Source organism: Phascolarctos cinereus, unplaced genomic scaffold (assembly GCF_003287225.1).
Source record: "Phascolarctos cinereus isolate Bilbo 61053 unplaced genomic scaffold, phaCin_HiC Scaffold_726;HRSCAF=1367, whole genome shotgun sequence".
Taxonomy (NCBI): Eukaryota; Metazoa; Chordata; class Mammalia; order Diprotodontia; family Phascolarctidae; genus Phascolarctos; species Phascolarctos cinereus.
The window spans coordinates 361,618,402-361,635,522 of NW_027556098.1; the positions used below are offsets into that span (position 1 = coordinate 361,618,402).

The 17,121-nt window shown below is 45.6% G+C and overlaps 1 protein-coding gene across 1 annotated transcript in view; it reads left to right on the forward strand.

Moving 5' to 3' along the window:
• The window catches only part of LOC110206318 (bone morphogenetic protein 8B), a 47,273-nt gene that overhangs the window by 10,374 nt on the left and 19,778 nt on the right, over positions 1-17,121 (forward strand). The window contains exons 2-3 of the mRNA XM_020983596.2: positions 14,897-15,089; positions 16,219-16,367. Of these exons, the coding sequence (XP_020839255.1) occupies positions 14,897-15,089; positions 16,219-16,367 (342 nt within the window). The remainder of the gene's footprint in view (positions 1-14,896; positions 15,090-16,218; positions 16,368-17,121) is intronic.

Consider the following 17,121-nt stretch of genomic DNA (forward strand, 5'->3'; position numbering starts at 1 on the left):
GCAGTCACTCGGTACAAGATGTGGCTGTAAATAAAAACACAAGACATCATTACTAGAAAAATCCACATATTATCTAATACGACCCTTGCAGTAGTCTGTTAAGTAAGGTAGCCTAAGTATTATTGGCTAAGCATTGGCTAAGTAAGGTAGCCTAAATATTATATGGCTGGCCCGCAGCTAATTATTTTACCTCTCTGGGCCTCAGTTTCCTCACCTGTCAGCTGAAGGAAATGGGACCAGCTGTCCTTAAAGGTCCCTTAGATCTAAGTCTAAGGGAGAGCCAGGATCCGACCCCAAGCTTGGAGTGGACTCCCTCCGTAGAACATGTGAGCTCAGGTCCTGACTCCAGGGCCGGTGCTCTATCCTCTGCGCCACCTAGCTGCCCCTTGTTGTTTTTTAATTGAAGCCTGATTCTAAAGTCAGGAAGAATAAATATGATCATCACATTTTTCTGAATTGGGAGGTTGGAGGATCACAAGAGCTAGAGCTGAAAGAAAGCCTAGAGGCCATCTGGTCCAATGCCCTCATCTTACAGAGGGAGATCCAAGGCTCAGGGACTTTGAGTGACTTGCCCAAGGTCACTCAGGTAGTAGATGTGAGAGGCAGGATCTGAACCCAAGATTCTCTGACTCCCAAGCCAGTGTTCTTAACCACTGTACTATGGTGCCTCTCAAATAAAGTAAAAAGGTGCCCCTCTTCTGAAATGTTAATAGGAAGGTTAGTGGCCTACATCTCGGAAAGGTGAGTCAGGATCCCTGGATTCTAGACCTTGTTCTATGACTGTGGTCCTGGACAAATACTTTGTCTCATCCAGGGATCTCTCCTGGCACAGAGATATGGACAGGAGTGAGGGGGCTGGTGGAGAGCGTGGAGGGGAATGAGACATAAGAAGCCCCAGAAGGGTCAGGCTATGAACAGATCTAACTGCCAAGCAGAGGGTGTTCTGTTTGACTTTGGAGATGATAGGGAGCTACTTCAGTTCATTGGAAATCGGGGAGGGGTTATAGAGGCAGACCCACACTTTGGAAAAATGTCTGATGGGCTGTCGTGGGGAGAGACTCGAAGCAAGCAGACCAACCAGCAGCTAGCTATTGCGACAGGTGATGAGGCAATGACCCAAGATGGTGGCACTGTGAATTCAAGCCATGGTGAAATGCCGTGGAAAGGATGTTGGATTTCAAATCAGAGGACCTCTGGGTGGCGCAGTCGATAGAGCACGGGCCTTGGGTTCAAATCCTGCCTCAGACACTTGAGACTAGCTGTGTGACCCTGGGCAAGTCACTTAAGCCTGATTGCCTAGCAAATAAAAATAAATAAAATAAAGTAAAATAAAATCAGAGGACCTGGGTTTGAATTCTGGCTCTGCCCCTCACTACCTGTGTGACTTGGGCAAGTCACTAAACCTTGGAGAGCCTCAGTTTCCCCCTCCATAAAGTACAGAGGTTGGACACGATGACCTCCATTATCCCTTCCAATTTCATCCTTGCGGTGTGATTCCTAGGCAGAGATTCCCCCTCTCTGAGCTCCAGTTTCCTCCTCTAAAACGAGTCGGACTGGATGACCTCTGTGGTCCCTTCCAGTTCTGAATTGATGAACCGAGGAGCCTGCCTCCCAAAGGAGGAGACACCTTTGCTTTTTTTTTTTTCTCTGCCAGGCTCCTGTAATTTCTTCCCCCCTTCTTCCCTCCACACACCCCCCAAGCTTTGGCTGAAGGCGCTGAGCCCTCCTCGCTTGCATCACATCGAGTTATATTTTAAGACTTGGCACACTTGATGTGGCTCTATGGGCCGGTGTTTCCTTTTAATCTGATGTCTGCGATCCTCCTGCCGGCTTTGCAGGAGAAGCTGGGCCTCATAATTATAAGTACAGAGGAGTTTATAGAAACACGAAGAACGTTTACAATAAAGAGCAACTAAAAATACCTTGGAAATAGAGACTTAGGCTTTCTTTTTCTTTTTTTTTTTTTTCTCAACCGGGCCGAGATTTCTGGGCGGGAGAAACTATTTGAGGCCTGGGAATCAATGGAGCCTGCATTCTGCAGACGCCTGAGGGGGGCCTGGCTGCCCAGCCCAGGTTTCAGGGGGCCTCCCAGCTCCCTTTCTGTAAGCCAGCTGTTCTAACCAGTGTCAAAACTGAAAACTCCTTCCATGACTGGCCCTCAGCTCCTCTGTGGGGCCAAGGTTCTTTCAGGATGTGATTTTATTAGGCGACCAATCAGGCAGTAACAGCCTGTGGGGAGCTTAAAGGGAGAGGCCTGGGGGTGAGGGGTGGGGGAGTGGTTGGGTAGTTGTGCCCCAGAAGAGAGAGCCCTAGATTAGAATGCAGAAGATCTGGGTTCAGGTCATGATTCTGTCACTGACCAACTGTGTGACTTGGGCAGCTCACTAGCCGCAGACCTCAGTTCCCTCTTTTGTAAAATTGACATCATAATACTTGTGCTGTCCTCGTAGGGATATGGTGAAGATCGAATGACCTAAGAGGACGTGAAATCTTTGTAAACCTTAAATTAATATAAATATAATGTTAGTATTGTCTGCTACCACCGAATTGTGTGACTGGGAAAGTCCCTTTTCCACCCGGTGCCTCAGTTTCCTGGTCTGTAAAATAACAGGGGTAGATTCAGCAGTCTCTAAAGACCTTCCTGGCTCTGACATTTTAAGTTCTAAGGCCCCTGTCAGCTCTGATATTCTGTGTTCTAAAGCCCTTGCCTGCTCTGATATTCCCTATTCTAAGGCCCCTCCCAGCTCTGACATTCGTGGTCAAAGTCACCTTCCATCTCTGATGGTCTATGGTTAGCTCCAACATTCTGCATTCTAATGGTCCTTCCAGCCCCACAGTGCTCAGATTCTGTTCAGTGAGACCAAGGATCATGAGCATAAAACCAAGAGGTCACTTTCAATCCAGAACCCAAAGGAAGACCAGAGTTTTCCATGCAGAGCAGAGAACCTCCATGCAACACATGTTGGTGATTAGCAATTGTGTATTTTCCACTGGCCACATGAAAGCAGCCTGAAGAGTAAACTCGTTAGTGATTTCCCCAGGAGGAAGCCGTCTTGGCCCTTTTGAACAATATTTGGTACTTTTAAAATTATACAGAAAGTAAACATGAAAAGGTCCCTATGGCCTGACAGTGTTAACTTTGTTCATCTGTAGGAATGTGAGCCGCTTCCTTCCTGGGATGCTTTAAACATATAAATACATTACCTTATACATTTGCATGTATATTTGGGGAGTTAGAGAATTTTAGAGCTAAAAGGAACCTCAGAAAGCATGGAGTCCAACCCATATCTGAATAGAATCTCACCAAATACCCACCAAATGGTCATCTGCCTCTGCTTGAAGCCTTCAGGGAAGGAGACCCCTTTATCTCCTGAGGCACCTTAAAACTGTCTCTCTGTTTCCTGGAAAAAGTCTTGGACCAGCATGGAGTCTAGAAATTTGAGTTCTAGTCCTGGCACTTCCTCTAATTCAAATCCCTTCCTCTCTCAGCCTCAGTTTTCTCATCTGTAAAATGGAGAGGCAGCCTCTCTCTTGGATTCTTGAATGGTCAGCTGCTCCTTTCTTCCACTTCAAGCAAATCTTTCAGCAGCTTCTAATGTAGAGTTTCAGTCAGGATATCCAAAGCCACCAACAGTACTCAGAATTAACATTTAACTTCTTGGTAGGTGAGGGAGGCCCTCTTTTGAGTAATAGCTCCCCAAAGTTCACAGATACATATGTTATTATCTCATTTAATCTGCATAGGAGGCCCATGAGGGAGGGAGGATAGGGAAAATTACCCTCATTTTTTTAGTAAAGGGGAAAAAGGCTCAGAGATGTTAAAGGACTTGCCCAGGGTCACCCAGCTAGTAACTCGTCAGAACCAGGACCAGAACCCAGATTTCCTGAATCCAGACTCCCAGCTCTTTCTAATCCACAGCTGTATATAAATTTGACAATATTTGCAAAGTGCTTAGCATAGTGCTTGGTACACCATGGGTGCTTAATAAATGCTTGCTCCCTTCCCTTCCCCCCATCTATTTTGTGGTGCTGATGCAGAGGAGGGAAAACAAAGAATGTGACACCAGAACTGTAGTTGGATGAAGTTACAGAAGTCCTTTGTAACATGAAATGCAAGGGAATCTCGATGACATTCTTTTTGTCTATTCGTGGGTGTCATGATACCCAGAGACAGAATGGACTGGGATGGACCGACTGGATTTTCCCTATTTTGACAAGATTACACCTTATTAGTTTAAAATAATCGTGGAAATTAAGAGCCAGTCAGCCATGTTAACAACTCAAAGATAGAACATCACCTTTTTAAAAAAAGCAATTTAGTTATATTCTAAATTATATTCTAAATTAATAGAACACTGGACTGGGGAAGCAAGAGCCTGGGATTCTGGTCCTGTCTCTGACACTAATGGACTGTGTGACCTTAGGTCACTTCCCCTCTCTTGGCCTCAGTTTCCTTCCCTGTAAAATGAGGGAGTGGAACTAGACAAAAGCCTTACTCTTCATTGCAAAACACATCATAGATCAAATATTACTGGATAAAGTAAGTGATGTGAATGGCTAGACTGTCCTGGAAACACTTCCCATGCTTTTCTGCCTCAGTGGGCACCTTTGTGAGATGGTGAGTTCCTTGGTACTGGAGGTCTTCAAAATAAAGATGGATGATCACTTGGAGGTGTGGGAGGGTGTTGAAGAGGGGATACCTCTTTAGGGACCTGAACAGTCATATTTTGTCTCTGAGCATCCCTTTCCTCATCAGTAAAATAAGAGGTTGGACACCATGTCCTCCAAGACATCTTCCTGCTCTAAATAGATGATCCCACCAATTTATAGAAGAGAGAATCCTTTCACACGTTTTACTTGAAGAAAGTGGTGAAGATGGAGCCCATGTGGCTGCAGTCTCAGAACAGAGGAAACTGATGGAATATGAGGCTAGTGTAGTGGAGGGAGATCCTGGGAGACATGGGGGGATCTTGGGGATGACCCTAATCAGGGGTCCTTAACATGCAGTTAATTGTGACCACCTAGGAAAGCCCAGAACAGCCATAACTGCTTCCTTGGTATTTACTCTGATTTCCCTCTGTGAGGGGCCGTCCCTCACAGGTTGCATGGTGGTATCATTGCATCTAGCTCAAAGAAAGGCAGAACAGACATCTCCAGCCTCTTACCCCCACCCCCTCCAAGGGAGATTTTTATTACTGCCAGGAGGGAAGGCAAAAAGTTGGGACCAAAACCTCAGCCATTCTGCTCTTTATAGAGGGGATAGCAGGCTAGAATTATATCTGTCTGCTCCCTTCAGCATTATTAGTCTCAGGAACATGGTTTTCAGGTTCAAGCTAAACTTCTGATCATTTCTTAGTGGGTAAAGGAGGATCCAAGCTTTATCCAAGGCTTGACCCCTTCTGCCTCACCACATACCAGTTTCACAATGAACACACATAGTAAGCAGCAAATAAACCCATTTATCCAAGTCGGTAGCAAAACGGAAATCAGAGAGAGAATACACAGGCAAATATATGGCAGATAATAGTGAAGAAACTTTCCCATTGGGAGCAAGATAAACTCAGCTCAACCAAGAGTCCTAGCTCTCACTCAAGGGGAAGTTCCCTGAAGTCTCTAGTGGAGCAAGTTGGGAACAAGGATGATGGCAATTGCCAGCTCTCCTCATGCCAGCTTCTTCCCAGAGTCTGTTCCTGAACTGGGGTTGGTATCTTCCATTTTCCCTCTTGAAGCTGGAAGCCAGAAGCTCCAGAAGCAATTGTAGAACCCAAAGATCCTGAAGAGATTCCCAAAGACATTCCAGAGCTTGAAGAAATTGACCCTCTTTTCTCTCCATCTCTCACCAACTCTATGTCACCCCTCATGCAGTTGTGGGGCATTAATCTCCACCAGTAAGGAGAGAGTCTTATACCAGTGGGCTTTGGGACTTGGGATTACATCAGATTCTCAGAGTTGGAAGGACCTTCAGAGGTCATCTCATCTGACCCAGGCCTGAGGATCCACCTTACAACATACCCAATGGGTGCTCATCTAGCCTTTGCCTTAAGACCTTTAATGGGGGGAGAGGGGGAACACACTGCCTCTTGCGTCAGTCTGGCAAGTTTTGGCAGGGCAGCTTGTCAAACCTAAGTATTAGCCTGACTGCACCTTCTATCCGTTACACACATGGGGTTTATAGAGTGTTCAGAGAGGGCTAGCACCTCTGGTGGGTGGGCTGGCTGAACCCTTTTCAGGGCTGCTCATCCACCTTTGGTGTCTACCTGGCACTTAGCTCTCACCTGTGGGTCCAAGAAGCTGTGGCATATATAGCATCCACACCCCAGCAAACCATCTCAGTAGATGGGCTAAAAAGGGTTGAAGGTAACCTATGGGGCTCAAACCCATTGGTGAGTTAGGGGGTGTCTACCCCAAGCATGTGAAGACTTCTCCCATGGAATGGGCAGGTGACAACAATTTGTTCCAATGGCCATAAAAGCATTGTGGAGTGTTTAGAGTTGATTGGACATCAAAGACGCTGAGGTCATCCACTGCATCCCGGGCCATCGCCAGTTGTCTTGACTTTTGCCCTGCCACTGGACTCTGATGACTCTGGAAAACAGGGCGAGGCTGATGACTGTGTAACTCTGCCTCACTTAAATCCAGTTCCTGCACGAGTCACCTCATGATGTCATTGGCCCTTTTTGAAAACGAAGACAAACAACGATAACAACATCTAGTCCTTCCTTCTAGGGCCAAGTAGAACATGTCTAACCCCTCTGTAGTGTGACCCCCATTCAGATACTTGAAGACAGTTGTTGTGTCAGTCAACAGATGTTTATTAAGCACCTACTATGTGCCAGGCACTTTGTTGAGCTCTGAGGATACAAAGAAAGGCCAGGAGGGGAGAAGCTCTGCCTTTTAAAAGTTCACATGCTGATGGGGGAGAAAACATTTAAATAACTGGGGACATAAGTTCTGTTTTGGACACGTTACATTTGAGGTGTCTACAGGTCATCCAGTTTGAGATGTCTAAAAAGCAATTAGCAATGTGGGACTGACTAGTTCCGGAGAGACACTAGAGATAGACAGATGATAGATAGATAGATAGATAGATAGATAGATAGATAGATAGATAGATAGATAGATAGATAGATAGATGGATGGATGGATATGGATCAATGGTTCAGTGGATGGATGGGGAGAGGGACTGATAAATTGATGGACAAGGAGAGAGGGATAGAAAGATAAACACATATAAAGAGAGATATAGATACATGTGTGTATATATGTGTGTATGTGTGTGTATCTATCTATATGAGAACCATCTATATAAAGGAGATGGTTGGTTATTTCTCAAAGAGGACCAAAATGACATCACTATGTTGGAGTCAAGGTACAGTGTGTTTGACCAATGGCTGATCAGACCAACACAAGCGTGGAAGGTTCTATCACAGGTTGGGCACAAGTAGTCCAAGTGAATATTTGAACTGGAGCTGTCTCTAAAATAAAATAAAATAAAATAAAAGACATAACTGAACTCATGGAAACTGATGAGATCACCAGGTGAGATAATCTAGAGAGCAAAGAGAAGGAAGCCCAAGACAGAGCCTTGGGGTTTACCCACAGTTAGTGAATATAACATTTATGAAGAAGTAGAAAAGATAGGCCTTTTATCTGAGGCTGAGGGTCCCCAGTTCTTTCCATTGATCCTTATATGACATGGGCTCAAATCCAAAGGGAGCTCAAGTGCCTGAAATATGACCCTGAGTTTTATCAGCTTGGTTTTTCTTTACCCCAGCACTCTTAACCCCAGGGCTCTTGCCCTGAACTGGGCATCTGGAAACCTGGCTTCTCATCCTAGCAAAGCTTTTCACTGACCATTATAACCTTAGGCAACTCTTTTTCAGTCTTTGGGTTACAGTTCCCTCTTTTGTAAATAGAGCTGGTTTGGATCAGAATGGGGCTTCATCACCTGAGATCTGTGAACTTGCTTTAATACATACATGCATACATACACACACATACATACCTATATGTATTTATTTGTTTGAGACAACTGGGGCTAAGTGACTTGCCCACAGTGACACAGACAGTAAGTGTCTGAGGCTGGATTTAAAATCAGGTTCTCCTGATTCCAGGGCAGGTGCTCCATCCACTGCACCACCTAGCTGCATAGATAGATAGATAGACAGATAGATAGATAGATAGATAGATAGATAGATAGATAGATAGATAGATAGGTAGATAGATAGATAGATAGAGACAGACAGACAGAGATAACTGCACTTCAATACATTAGTTTTCCTTTATAATTCTGAATATTTGACCTTATGCATTTAAAAACCTGTTTCTGAGAAGTGGCCCATAGGCTTCACTAGATGGCTCGGGGGTTCCTTGGCATAAGAAAGGGTCTAAAACATCAGCTAGCCTCTAAGATCCCTTCCAGATCTGACATTCTTCAAATCTTAGCCCTTCAAAGATGGCTTCAGTTTCTTGTCGTTGAAGAAAGGCAGAGAGAGGTGGTGGGCTGGGCATGGAGGGGCTTAGCTGAGACTCTATGGGAGTAGGCTGGCCCTTATCCACCATCTGCTGATTTCTTTACACTTGCTTTGGCAGACTTAGTGAAGGCCTCCTAAGGGACCCTGATCCCTCTTTAACATGCTCAGAGGGTTTGTGAAAACTCATAGACGTTCCTCATTGGGCTTATGAAACCTACTTACCAAAATATCCATATACATATGATCAACAAGCATTTATTAAACACCTACTCTATACCAGAAACTGTTGTCATACGCCTTTGTATGGGGCCCCATACAAAGTCAAAAAGGAACTAGCCCCTGCCAACACGGTGTTTACATTCCATTGGCACAATATGTAAGCAGACAGATCAATACAAAACAGGTACCAAAAATCACAGAGTCATTTTTATTGTGATGGGGAGGCGGTGGATGAGGAAAGTCTTCCATCGGTAGTGGCTCTTGAGCTGAGCTGTGGAGGGATCTAGGGACTCCAAGATACAGTGGTGAGGAGAAAGAGCATTCCAGGCATGGAATCAATCGTACAGATGAAGAAATGGAAGCTCCAAGGAGTCAACTGGCTTGCTCATGATCACTCATATTACTTGAACCCAGGTCTCCCTCCACCCCCATGTCACCTCTCCAGCATGCAAGCTGTCAGTCTTCCTTAGCAAAATGGGTAGACTTGCCCTGGCTTTGTTCCCTCTACCCAGCAATTTAACACACAGGGGAAAATGCAGTTTTAACAGAAAGTGTTTTCCCCCTTGAGTTTTGTGTGACCACAGGCAAGTATAATTCCCTTCTGCCTCAGTTTCCTCATTTGTAAATGGGGAGAGGGGAATCTGTAAATGGAGTAATCATTCTTGCACAACCTTCCTAACCAATGAGTCCAGATTGAATAAGACAATGCATGTAAGACTTCTTATAAACTCTATAATGCCATGGAAAAGTTAGTGTTTATTGTTGTTATTTTTTTTATACAAAGATTTTTCCTGATCTGGAAAAGTTATCATGAAAAGAGCCACAGAGCTTTGTGTCCTTGTTTCAGTATCACTTCCCACGCCCCCGGCTCGATTCTGTAGCACTGAGTTCATTTCAGAGACAGATCAGTGTTTCCCTGACAGATGTCCTAGTTTTGGGAATAGTACAAAAAGATTTCCTGTCCTGGAATCCCCAGGAAATTTATCAGGACCACGGATTTGCACGGAAGAGTCCTGGGGAAATCAGGGAAAGAGACCTAGTTCCGGAGTCAGATGTTTGAGTCCTGGGTCTTCTATTTACTAACTGTGTGACCTTGGACACTTCATTTCCCCTGGTGGGGGAGATGGAGGGTTGGACTAAATAAATGGCTTCTAAAGGATTTTTCAGCTTTGACATTCTGTGTTCCAAAGCTTTCCCAAAGCTTGGATACCCCGAGTTCCAGCTGTGATATTCTACATTCTAAGGCTTCTTCCAGTTCTGACATTCTGTGTTCTCTTTTGGGGGGAAGCAATTGGGGTTAAGTGACTTACCCAGGATTACACAGCTAGTGTCTGAGGCTGGATTTGGACTCAGGTCCTACTGCCTCTAGGGCCAGTGCTCTAGCCACTGCACCACCAAGCTACCCCTATGTTCTAAGGTCCCCCTGAGCCCTGACATTCTATACTTTAAGGAAGGCTTCAGGAAACCAAAGTAATGGTTCTTCCCCCCACCCCTGTGGACATCTCAAGCACAAACCTCACCTGCTCCTCCTTGCAGCGACCCAGATTCTGTGTCCGCTCCAGGCTGGGCCCTGTCTTTAAGCACAGTACCCAGAGCTCAGCAAAGGGCTTTGAGGGGCCCTATCCCTTCAGCTAGCACCATGATGCTTAAACCACAGAAGTCATTCTTTAATTGTCCCTTTTCCAGTTTGGGTTGGGGAGCCAAAAGTTCCATGGCAGTAGGAGTGATATTTTTGCCCTGGATACTCTCACTTTGTAACTACCTCCCTGACGTGGGAGACCTGGATGAGTGGTGGTGGGGCCCCTAAAAGCCAAGGCCAGCTAATGGGTTTGCAGCAAGCCTACAGATGTCACCAGGATGAGTTGTTTTTTTCTCTGTCATATGGCAAGATGAAAATATCAGTCCCCCACAACTCTCCCCCTCCAGCATCCTGTCCCATCCTCCCCCAGCCCAGCTGTCCAGCCTGGGTGCCAGGCCCACACCGCGAGGGCAGGAAGTGCTCCCCGCATCCGCCCCCAGCCAGCCAACCTGAGGCTTTTTTAAAAATGGGCTTGTGGCGAGTGAGCCCTAAGGCCAGAGGGATGCGGTGGCTTTTTTTTTTTAAAGACACACAGGCTCCTCATTAAATCTCAGTATTCGGTTTCAGGGATGCACTGTCCCAATCACGCCCTGTTGGGAAGCATTTGGTTTGCAGCGCTCCCAGATTTCCTGCAACTAGAGAGCCCACTCTGGCCAGTGGAGGGGAGGGCTCTGACAGTCCTGATCCATTAAGTCATTTCAGTAGGCATCTGTTAAGGGCTGCTATGTGCCAAGTACTGTGCTAATTACTGGTGGGGGGAAAAAAAGGACAAAAATAGTCCCTGCTCTCACGGAGCTCAGAGTATAACAGGAGAGACAACATGCAAACAAGGAATATACAGTCTAAGTTGGAGGTAATCAGCTGAGGGAAGACACTAAGGGGGACCAGGAAGGGCTTCTTACAGAAAGATGGGATTGTAATGGGCTGGAAAGAAGCCAGGAGGTGGGAATGAAGAGGGAGAGTTTCAGGCGTAGGGAACAGCCAGAGAAAATGCCCAGAGCTGAGAGATGGAGTGATGGCTGAGTACAGCTTATGGGGGGGCTTGAAAAGCCAAACTGAAGATTCTGTGTTTGATCCTGGAGGCAACAGGGAGCTGCTGGAGTTGCTTGAAGAGAGGGTGATACAGGATGGCCTTTGCTTTAGGAAAATCACTTTGGTGGCTGAGTGGGGGGATGGCCCAGAGTCAGGAGAGATTTGAGGCAAGCGGGCCCACCAGCAGCTAGTATAGTATAGTCCAGGTGGGACCAGGGTGGGAGCAGTGTCAGAGAACAGAAGGGGGCTTATAGCAGAGACTTGGCTGAGGGAGAAACCACAGGACTTGGCCACAGACTGGCCACGTAGAGTAAGAGGGAGTGAGGAATCAAGGGAGACATCTAGGTTGTGGGAATCTGAGAGAATGGTGGTCTCCTTGACAGTAATAGAAAAGCTATGAAGATAGGGAAAAGATAGGAGAGGAAAAAATAATGAACATGTTGGATTTAAGATATCCAAGGGTCAGCTGGAGATGCAATACCACAAGTCAGAAAAGAGGTACGTGGATTTAGATAGTCATAGAGAAAGCCTTAGAAAACGTGAGTTCAAATCCTGCCTTGGACACTTATTAGGTATGTGACCTGGTGAATGCCACTTGACTTTTATGTGCCTCAGTTTCCTTATCTGTAAATAAAGGAGTTAGACTCAATGATTCCTCTAGCTCTCCGTTATTCTGTCCTTAATATTATTCTCTTATGACTTGTCCTTTGGCATCTCTTCTGATCCTCACTCCCACTGTGAGCGAGGAAGGGGCTCCTTGGACCAAGATTCTCTGAGATTGGAATCTCCTCAAGGGTGTGTCTCCAGCAGTTGGGACTTAAATGTTTGCTGAGCTGAACTGAGTTGAGATGAATGAGGAAATGGAGGCTCATAGGGAGAAGTGACTTGCTCAGGATTGTTTGACTAGTGCTGCCAGAGCCAGGATTCTCACTTACGGGAGAAAAAGCCTTAGGATTTAGAGAATTTGTGGGGTTTAGAGACAGTAGTGGGTTCAAATCCTGCCTCTGCCATTGACTTGCTCCATGCCCTTAGACAAGTCATGTAACAGGATGATGAAGCCCTTCCCCTCCCCCACTTCCACCAGAGAGGTGACGAAGGAGCCAGATGTTCTTGGACTTGGCCAATGAGAGCCACTGCTTTGCTGGACCATTCAGTGGGCTAACATAGGTGAAGAGATTTCTAGCTATCAGCACTTTTTTTTATCATGTATGTTTGTCACAAAGGGTTTTTTTGAATAGTCATGTGAGGGAAAAGAAATAAAGGAATTACAAATTCTCTGGGCTTCAGTTTCCCCATGTGTAAAATAAGGGGATCTCTAAGGTCCTTCCTAGCTCACAGTCCTATGGCCTTATCTCTCTTGCCTTCAGCTTCAGCCTTTTTCATCTCACTGCTTTATCCAGATAATTCAAAATAGTGCTTTTCCCTTCAAAATTTGGAAAATTTTGTAGGCTCCGCTTTCATTTGCCTGTGGAGAGAGGGCTGTTTAGTGCTGGTTTCCAGAATGGAAGTCTAAAAATAAACAGACAGCTCATTTGGGTGGAGGAGGGAGAAAACAAGCATTTATTAAGCTCCTACTATGTGCCAGGCACTGTGCTAAGTGTTTTACAACTATTATTTATAAAATTGGCAGGTTTGCTGTCTGTCCATGCAGTAGTTTGTCCAGCTGCCTATCACTGTGATGTCAGGGGCCCTGGGCCTCCTTTAAAAAAAAATGCCTCCTCAGAGCTCCTGATGCCCAGGTTCACCCACTAACATTCATTGTTTTGGCTTATGTTTAGTCTCTTATTAAAATATGAGTTCCAGTCCCCCAGAGATCCCTCTTTAAGCCCCCTTCAGTGATTTAGTCTGCCTTGTGAGTGAGTTTATCATGCCCTTTGCTGAGAACAAGTTTTGATTGCAAGAGGGGTGTCGCTGGTCACTGGAGAGAGAGTTCTGATGTTTGGGTCCCTGATCAGATACATGATCTTTGCCCAGGTGGCAAGACTATTCCTCCAGTGGCTGGTTCAGGTTGAAAATCAGCAGATGGAATGGTTGGTGATTGTAGTTAGAGTAAATGGGGTTGGAAGATCATTTGGGCAATGGTAGACACATAGGTAAAGTGAAGGGGGCAAATGCAAGAGATGGTATGGATGTAGAAATGACAATACTCTGCAACTGATTGGGTATGAGAGGTAAGGAAGAGAATGATTTTGAGGTCATGAATGTGAGTGACTGGGAAGATGGTGGTACCATTGGCAGAACCCAAGAGGGAAGATCACAAGTTCTGTTTTGGACATTTTAGTTTCAGATGCCCATGAGGTATCTAGGTGGAGATGTCCAGTAGGCAGTAGGTGACATGGGACTGGAGCTCGGGAGAGAGACTAGGGCTGGATATATGGATCTGGGAGTCACCAAGGGCATCAGCATAGAGAGAAAAGAGGAGCTGGCCTAGGACAGGGCCTTGAGATACATACAAGATTAGGGGGAAGAATATAGATGATCTAATTCATACTCACTGACTCTCCTCTGCCAGTTTAATTAGCTAGGTGGCACAGCAAAGAGAGTATTGGACTTGGGATCAGGAAGATCTGAGTTTGAATCTTACCTCAGTTAATTAATAGCTATGTGACACTGGGTGATTCATTTAATCTCTCAGACTCAGTTTTCTTGTCTGTAAAATGGGATTATAATAGCACCTACCTTGCAGGGCTGTTGTGAGGATTCAGTGAGATAATAGATGTAAAGTGCTTTGCAAACCTTAAAACACAATAAAATGCTAGTTTATTGTTATTTATTTGTTTAACAAATTTATTAAATGCCAACTGTATGCAAGACTCTGGGGAGATGCAAGGGGGAGGAGAAATAAGCATTTATTAAGCACTAACTAGTAAGTGCTAGGCACTGTGCTCAACACTTTGCAAATATTATCTCATTTGATTCTCACAACCCCAAGGGGTAGGTTCTGTTTTATCCTCATTTTACAGTTGAGGAAACAGAGGCAGACAGAGCTTAAGTAACTGGCCCAAGGTCATGCAGCTTTCAAGTGTCTAAGGCTAGATTTGAATTCAAGTCTCCCTGACTCCAGGCCCAGTGATCTCTTTACTAGCTGCCCCTAAAGAGCTTCAAACCGAGTGAGGGATAGGAGACTTGTACCAAGAACTGTAACACAGAATGATACCTGATAAAAGTGTAATCTGGAACAGGGGAGGGTCTTTGCTTGTCAAGATTGACAGAGGCTTCCTAGGAGTCAGGTTTTGAGCAGGGTGGGCTTTAAAATATGATCAGGATTTCAGCAGATGAAGGGGAAGGGGTAATAGGAAGGCATTCCTGGCAGAGGGTTCTTACATGAGTAAGAACATAATGGTGGAGAGTATTTCAAGGGACAGAGGGCAAATCTTTCCAGCTGAGCTGGCTCATGGCTCATGGGAAGAAGGGCAGTGGTATAGGAAAAGGCTGCAAAGGTACTGTAGTTCACAGAGAGCCTTGGATGCCAGGGAGAGGAGTGCAGCCTTGGTCCCGTAGGCAATTGGGAGTCCTGGTGGGAGTATACATGGTCTTTTGCATCAACATCTTTTTTTTCCACACACCCCCCTCTCCCAACTTTCTTTTCCAGTTGAGCATGACCGGGATCTATTCTACCAGGAGCCCTACTGGAAGGAGTTTAGATTCGACTTGACCCAGATTCCTTCAGGGGAATGTGTCACAGCCGCTGAGTTCCGGATCTATAAGATGAGGAGTTTCACTCAACACCTCAACAAGACCCTCCACATCAGCATACATGAGATCGTCACAGAGCAATCAAACAGGTGCGGACCCTTTATTTCCACCAGGAGGGATTAGATTTGTTTTGTCTGGCTACAAAGGGCACAACCAGGAGCTGCAGAGAGGCAAATTGAGGCTTGATGTTGGGGACAAACTTCTTAGTAACGAAAGCTGGCAAAGGTGGAATGGACTGCCTCAGGAGGGGGTGGGGTCCCCCTCTTTGGAGGGCTCTAAGCAGAGGCAGGATGACCATGTCACAGGGCATATATAAAACGCTTTGTCATCCTTAAAGTGCCACATTAATATTACTCTGCTGGCATGGGATGGCTTCTCAGAACCCACAGGTGCCCTCACGACATGGCGAGGTAACAGCAACAATAATAGGAAAGAGAGGAAGGGAATATCCATTTATGTGCCAGACACTAAGCTAAGCACTTTTGGCAAATATTATCTCGTTTGATCCTCACAATAACTTTATGAAGTAGGTGCTATTATTATCCCCATTTTACAAGTGAGGAAACTGAGGCACACAGAGGTTATTAAGTGACTTGTTCAGGATCACACAGCTAGTGTCTGAGTCCAGATTTGAACTCAAGTCTAAATGACTCCAGGCCCAGCACTGTGCCTCCTAGAGGCTTCTAACACTAGCCCTTTATGTGGTGCTTTGTAGTTTATGCCATAGCTTATCTCATTGGAGCCTCATACAACCCTGTGAGGTGAGTACTACAAGTGTTTTATTATCCTCATTTTAAAGAGGAGGAAACTGAAGCCCACAGAGATGGAGTGACTTTCCTGGGGTCACCTAGCAGGTGTATTTCAGGCAGCAGGACTTGAGGCCAGGTTGCCCTGTTTCCAAATCCAGCCCTTGGTCCACCATGCTGACATTGTAAGAGAAAGTCAGCAGGGTAACTTCAAAAAAGACCTTGTAAGAATGCATCAAGGGTGGTTTTAAAATACCAGAGTGGGCGCTCTGGCATCTGAAAGCACATCATCCTCTGGAAAGTAAAGACATCTCCCAGACAAAATAAAGACAAGCTTGAGGGAACCTTTCCACAGTTATTCGGTGTTGGGAAATGGGGATGGAGTTTGGACTCTCCATGGTCCTGATACCCAGATAGGTAGTTCTTGAGTCACCTTTGATCTGACCTGGCCGGTTTTCTTCTATTTCCACAGGGAATCCGACTTATTCTTACTAGACCTGCAGACCGTCCAGGCTGGGAATGAGGGCTGGCTGGTTTTTGATGTCACAGCTGCCAGCAATCACTGGCTATTAAATCGTAAAAGTCACCTTGGACTTCGTCTTTATGTGGAAACCGAGGACGGTAAGACCCCTATTGGGCTGCCCATCTGAGAGGTTTGCTTTGGAGGTGACCACCTGGGAGATGAATGTATATTGGGCTCTGGACCCACTGCAAGGGGAGGGGGGGACGGACCAGGGACATTAGTATATTCAGAGCCTGGTTTTGAACTTTTCAGGAAGCTCATGACCCAGCCCAGCCCAATGTAGTGCTTTACATAGACTAGACCTCTGCCCTGCGGATTTTGTATACCGGCTCTGTGAAATAGATTGGGGGTGGGGGAGTAATGCGAACCTGAGAAATTGTTCAAATTATCATAGGGCATAGCGAATGGACCTGTGATTTCATTCTTATAGGAAATTCCCAGGTGAGGGAACTCCTATCAATGCAGGTTGACATCTTGGCTGAAACTTAGAGAGTTTAAGAACAGTTGAGAGTTTAAGTGACTTGTCCAGGGTCACACAGCCAATATGTGTTAAAGGTGAGACTTGAATCCAGGTCTTTCCGGCTCTGAGGCCACCTCTCTATCTACTATAGCACCATCATAAAATCACAGAATGTCAGAGTGGAAAGTTCCCTTCGAGAGAGACCATCTAATCCAATCCCTTCATTTTAGAAATAAGGAAACAGACCCAGAGATGGAAAGAGACTTGCCCAAGGTCACACAGCAAGAATGACAGAATCAGAGCTTGAACTCTGCCCTTCTGACTCCCAGATCACTAGTGCTCTTTCTATTACATCAGCTTGCCCAGGATGGGCTTAGGAGCAGTTCCATGCA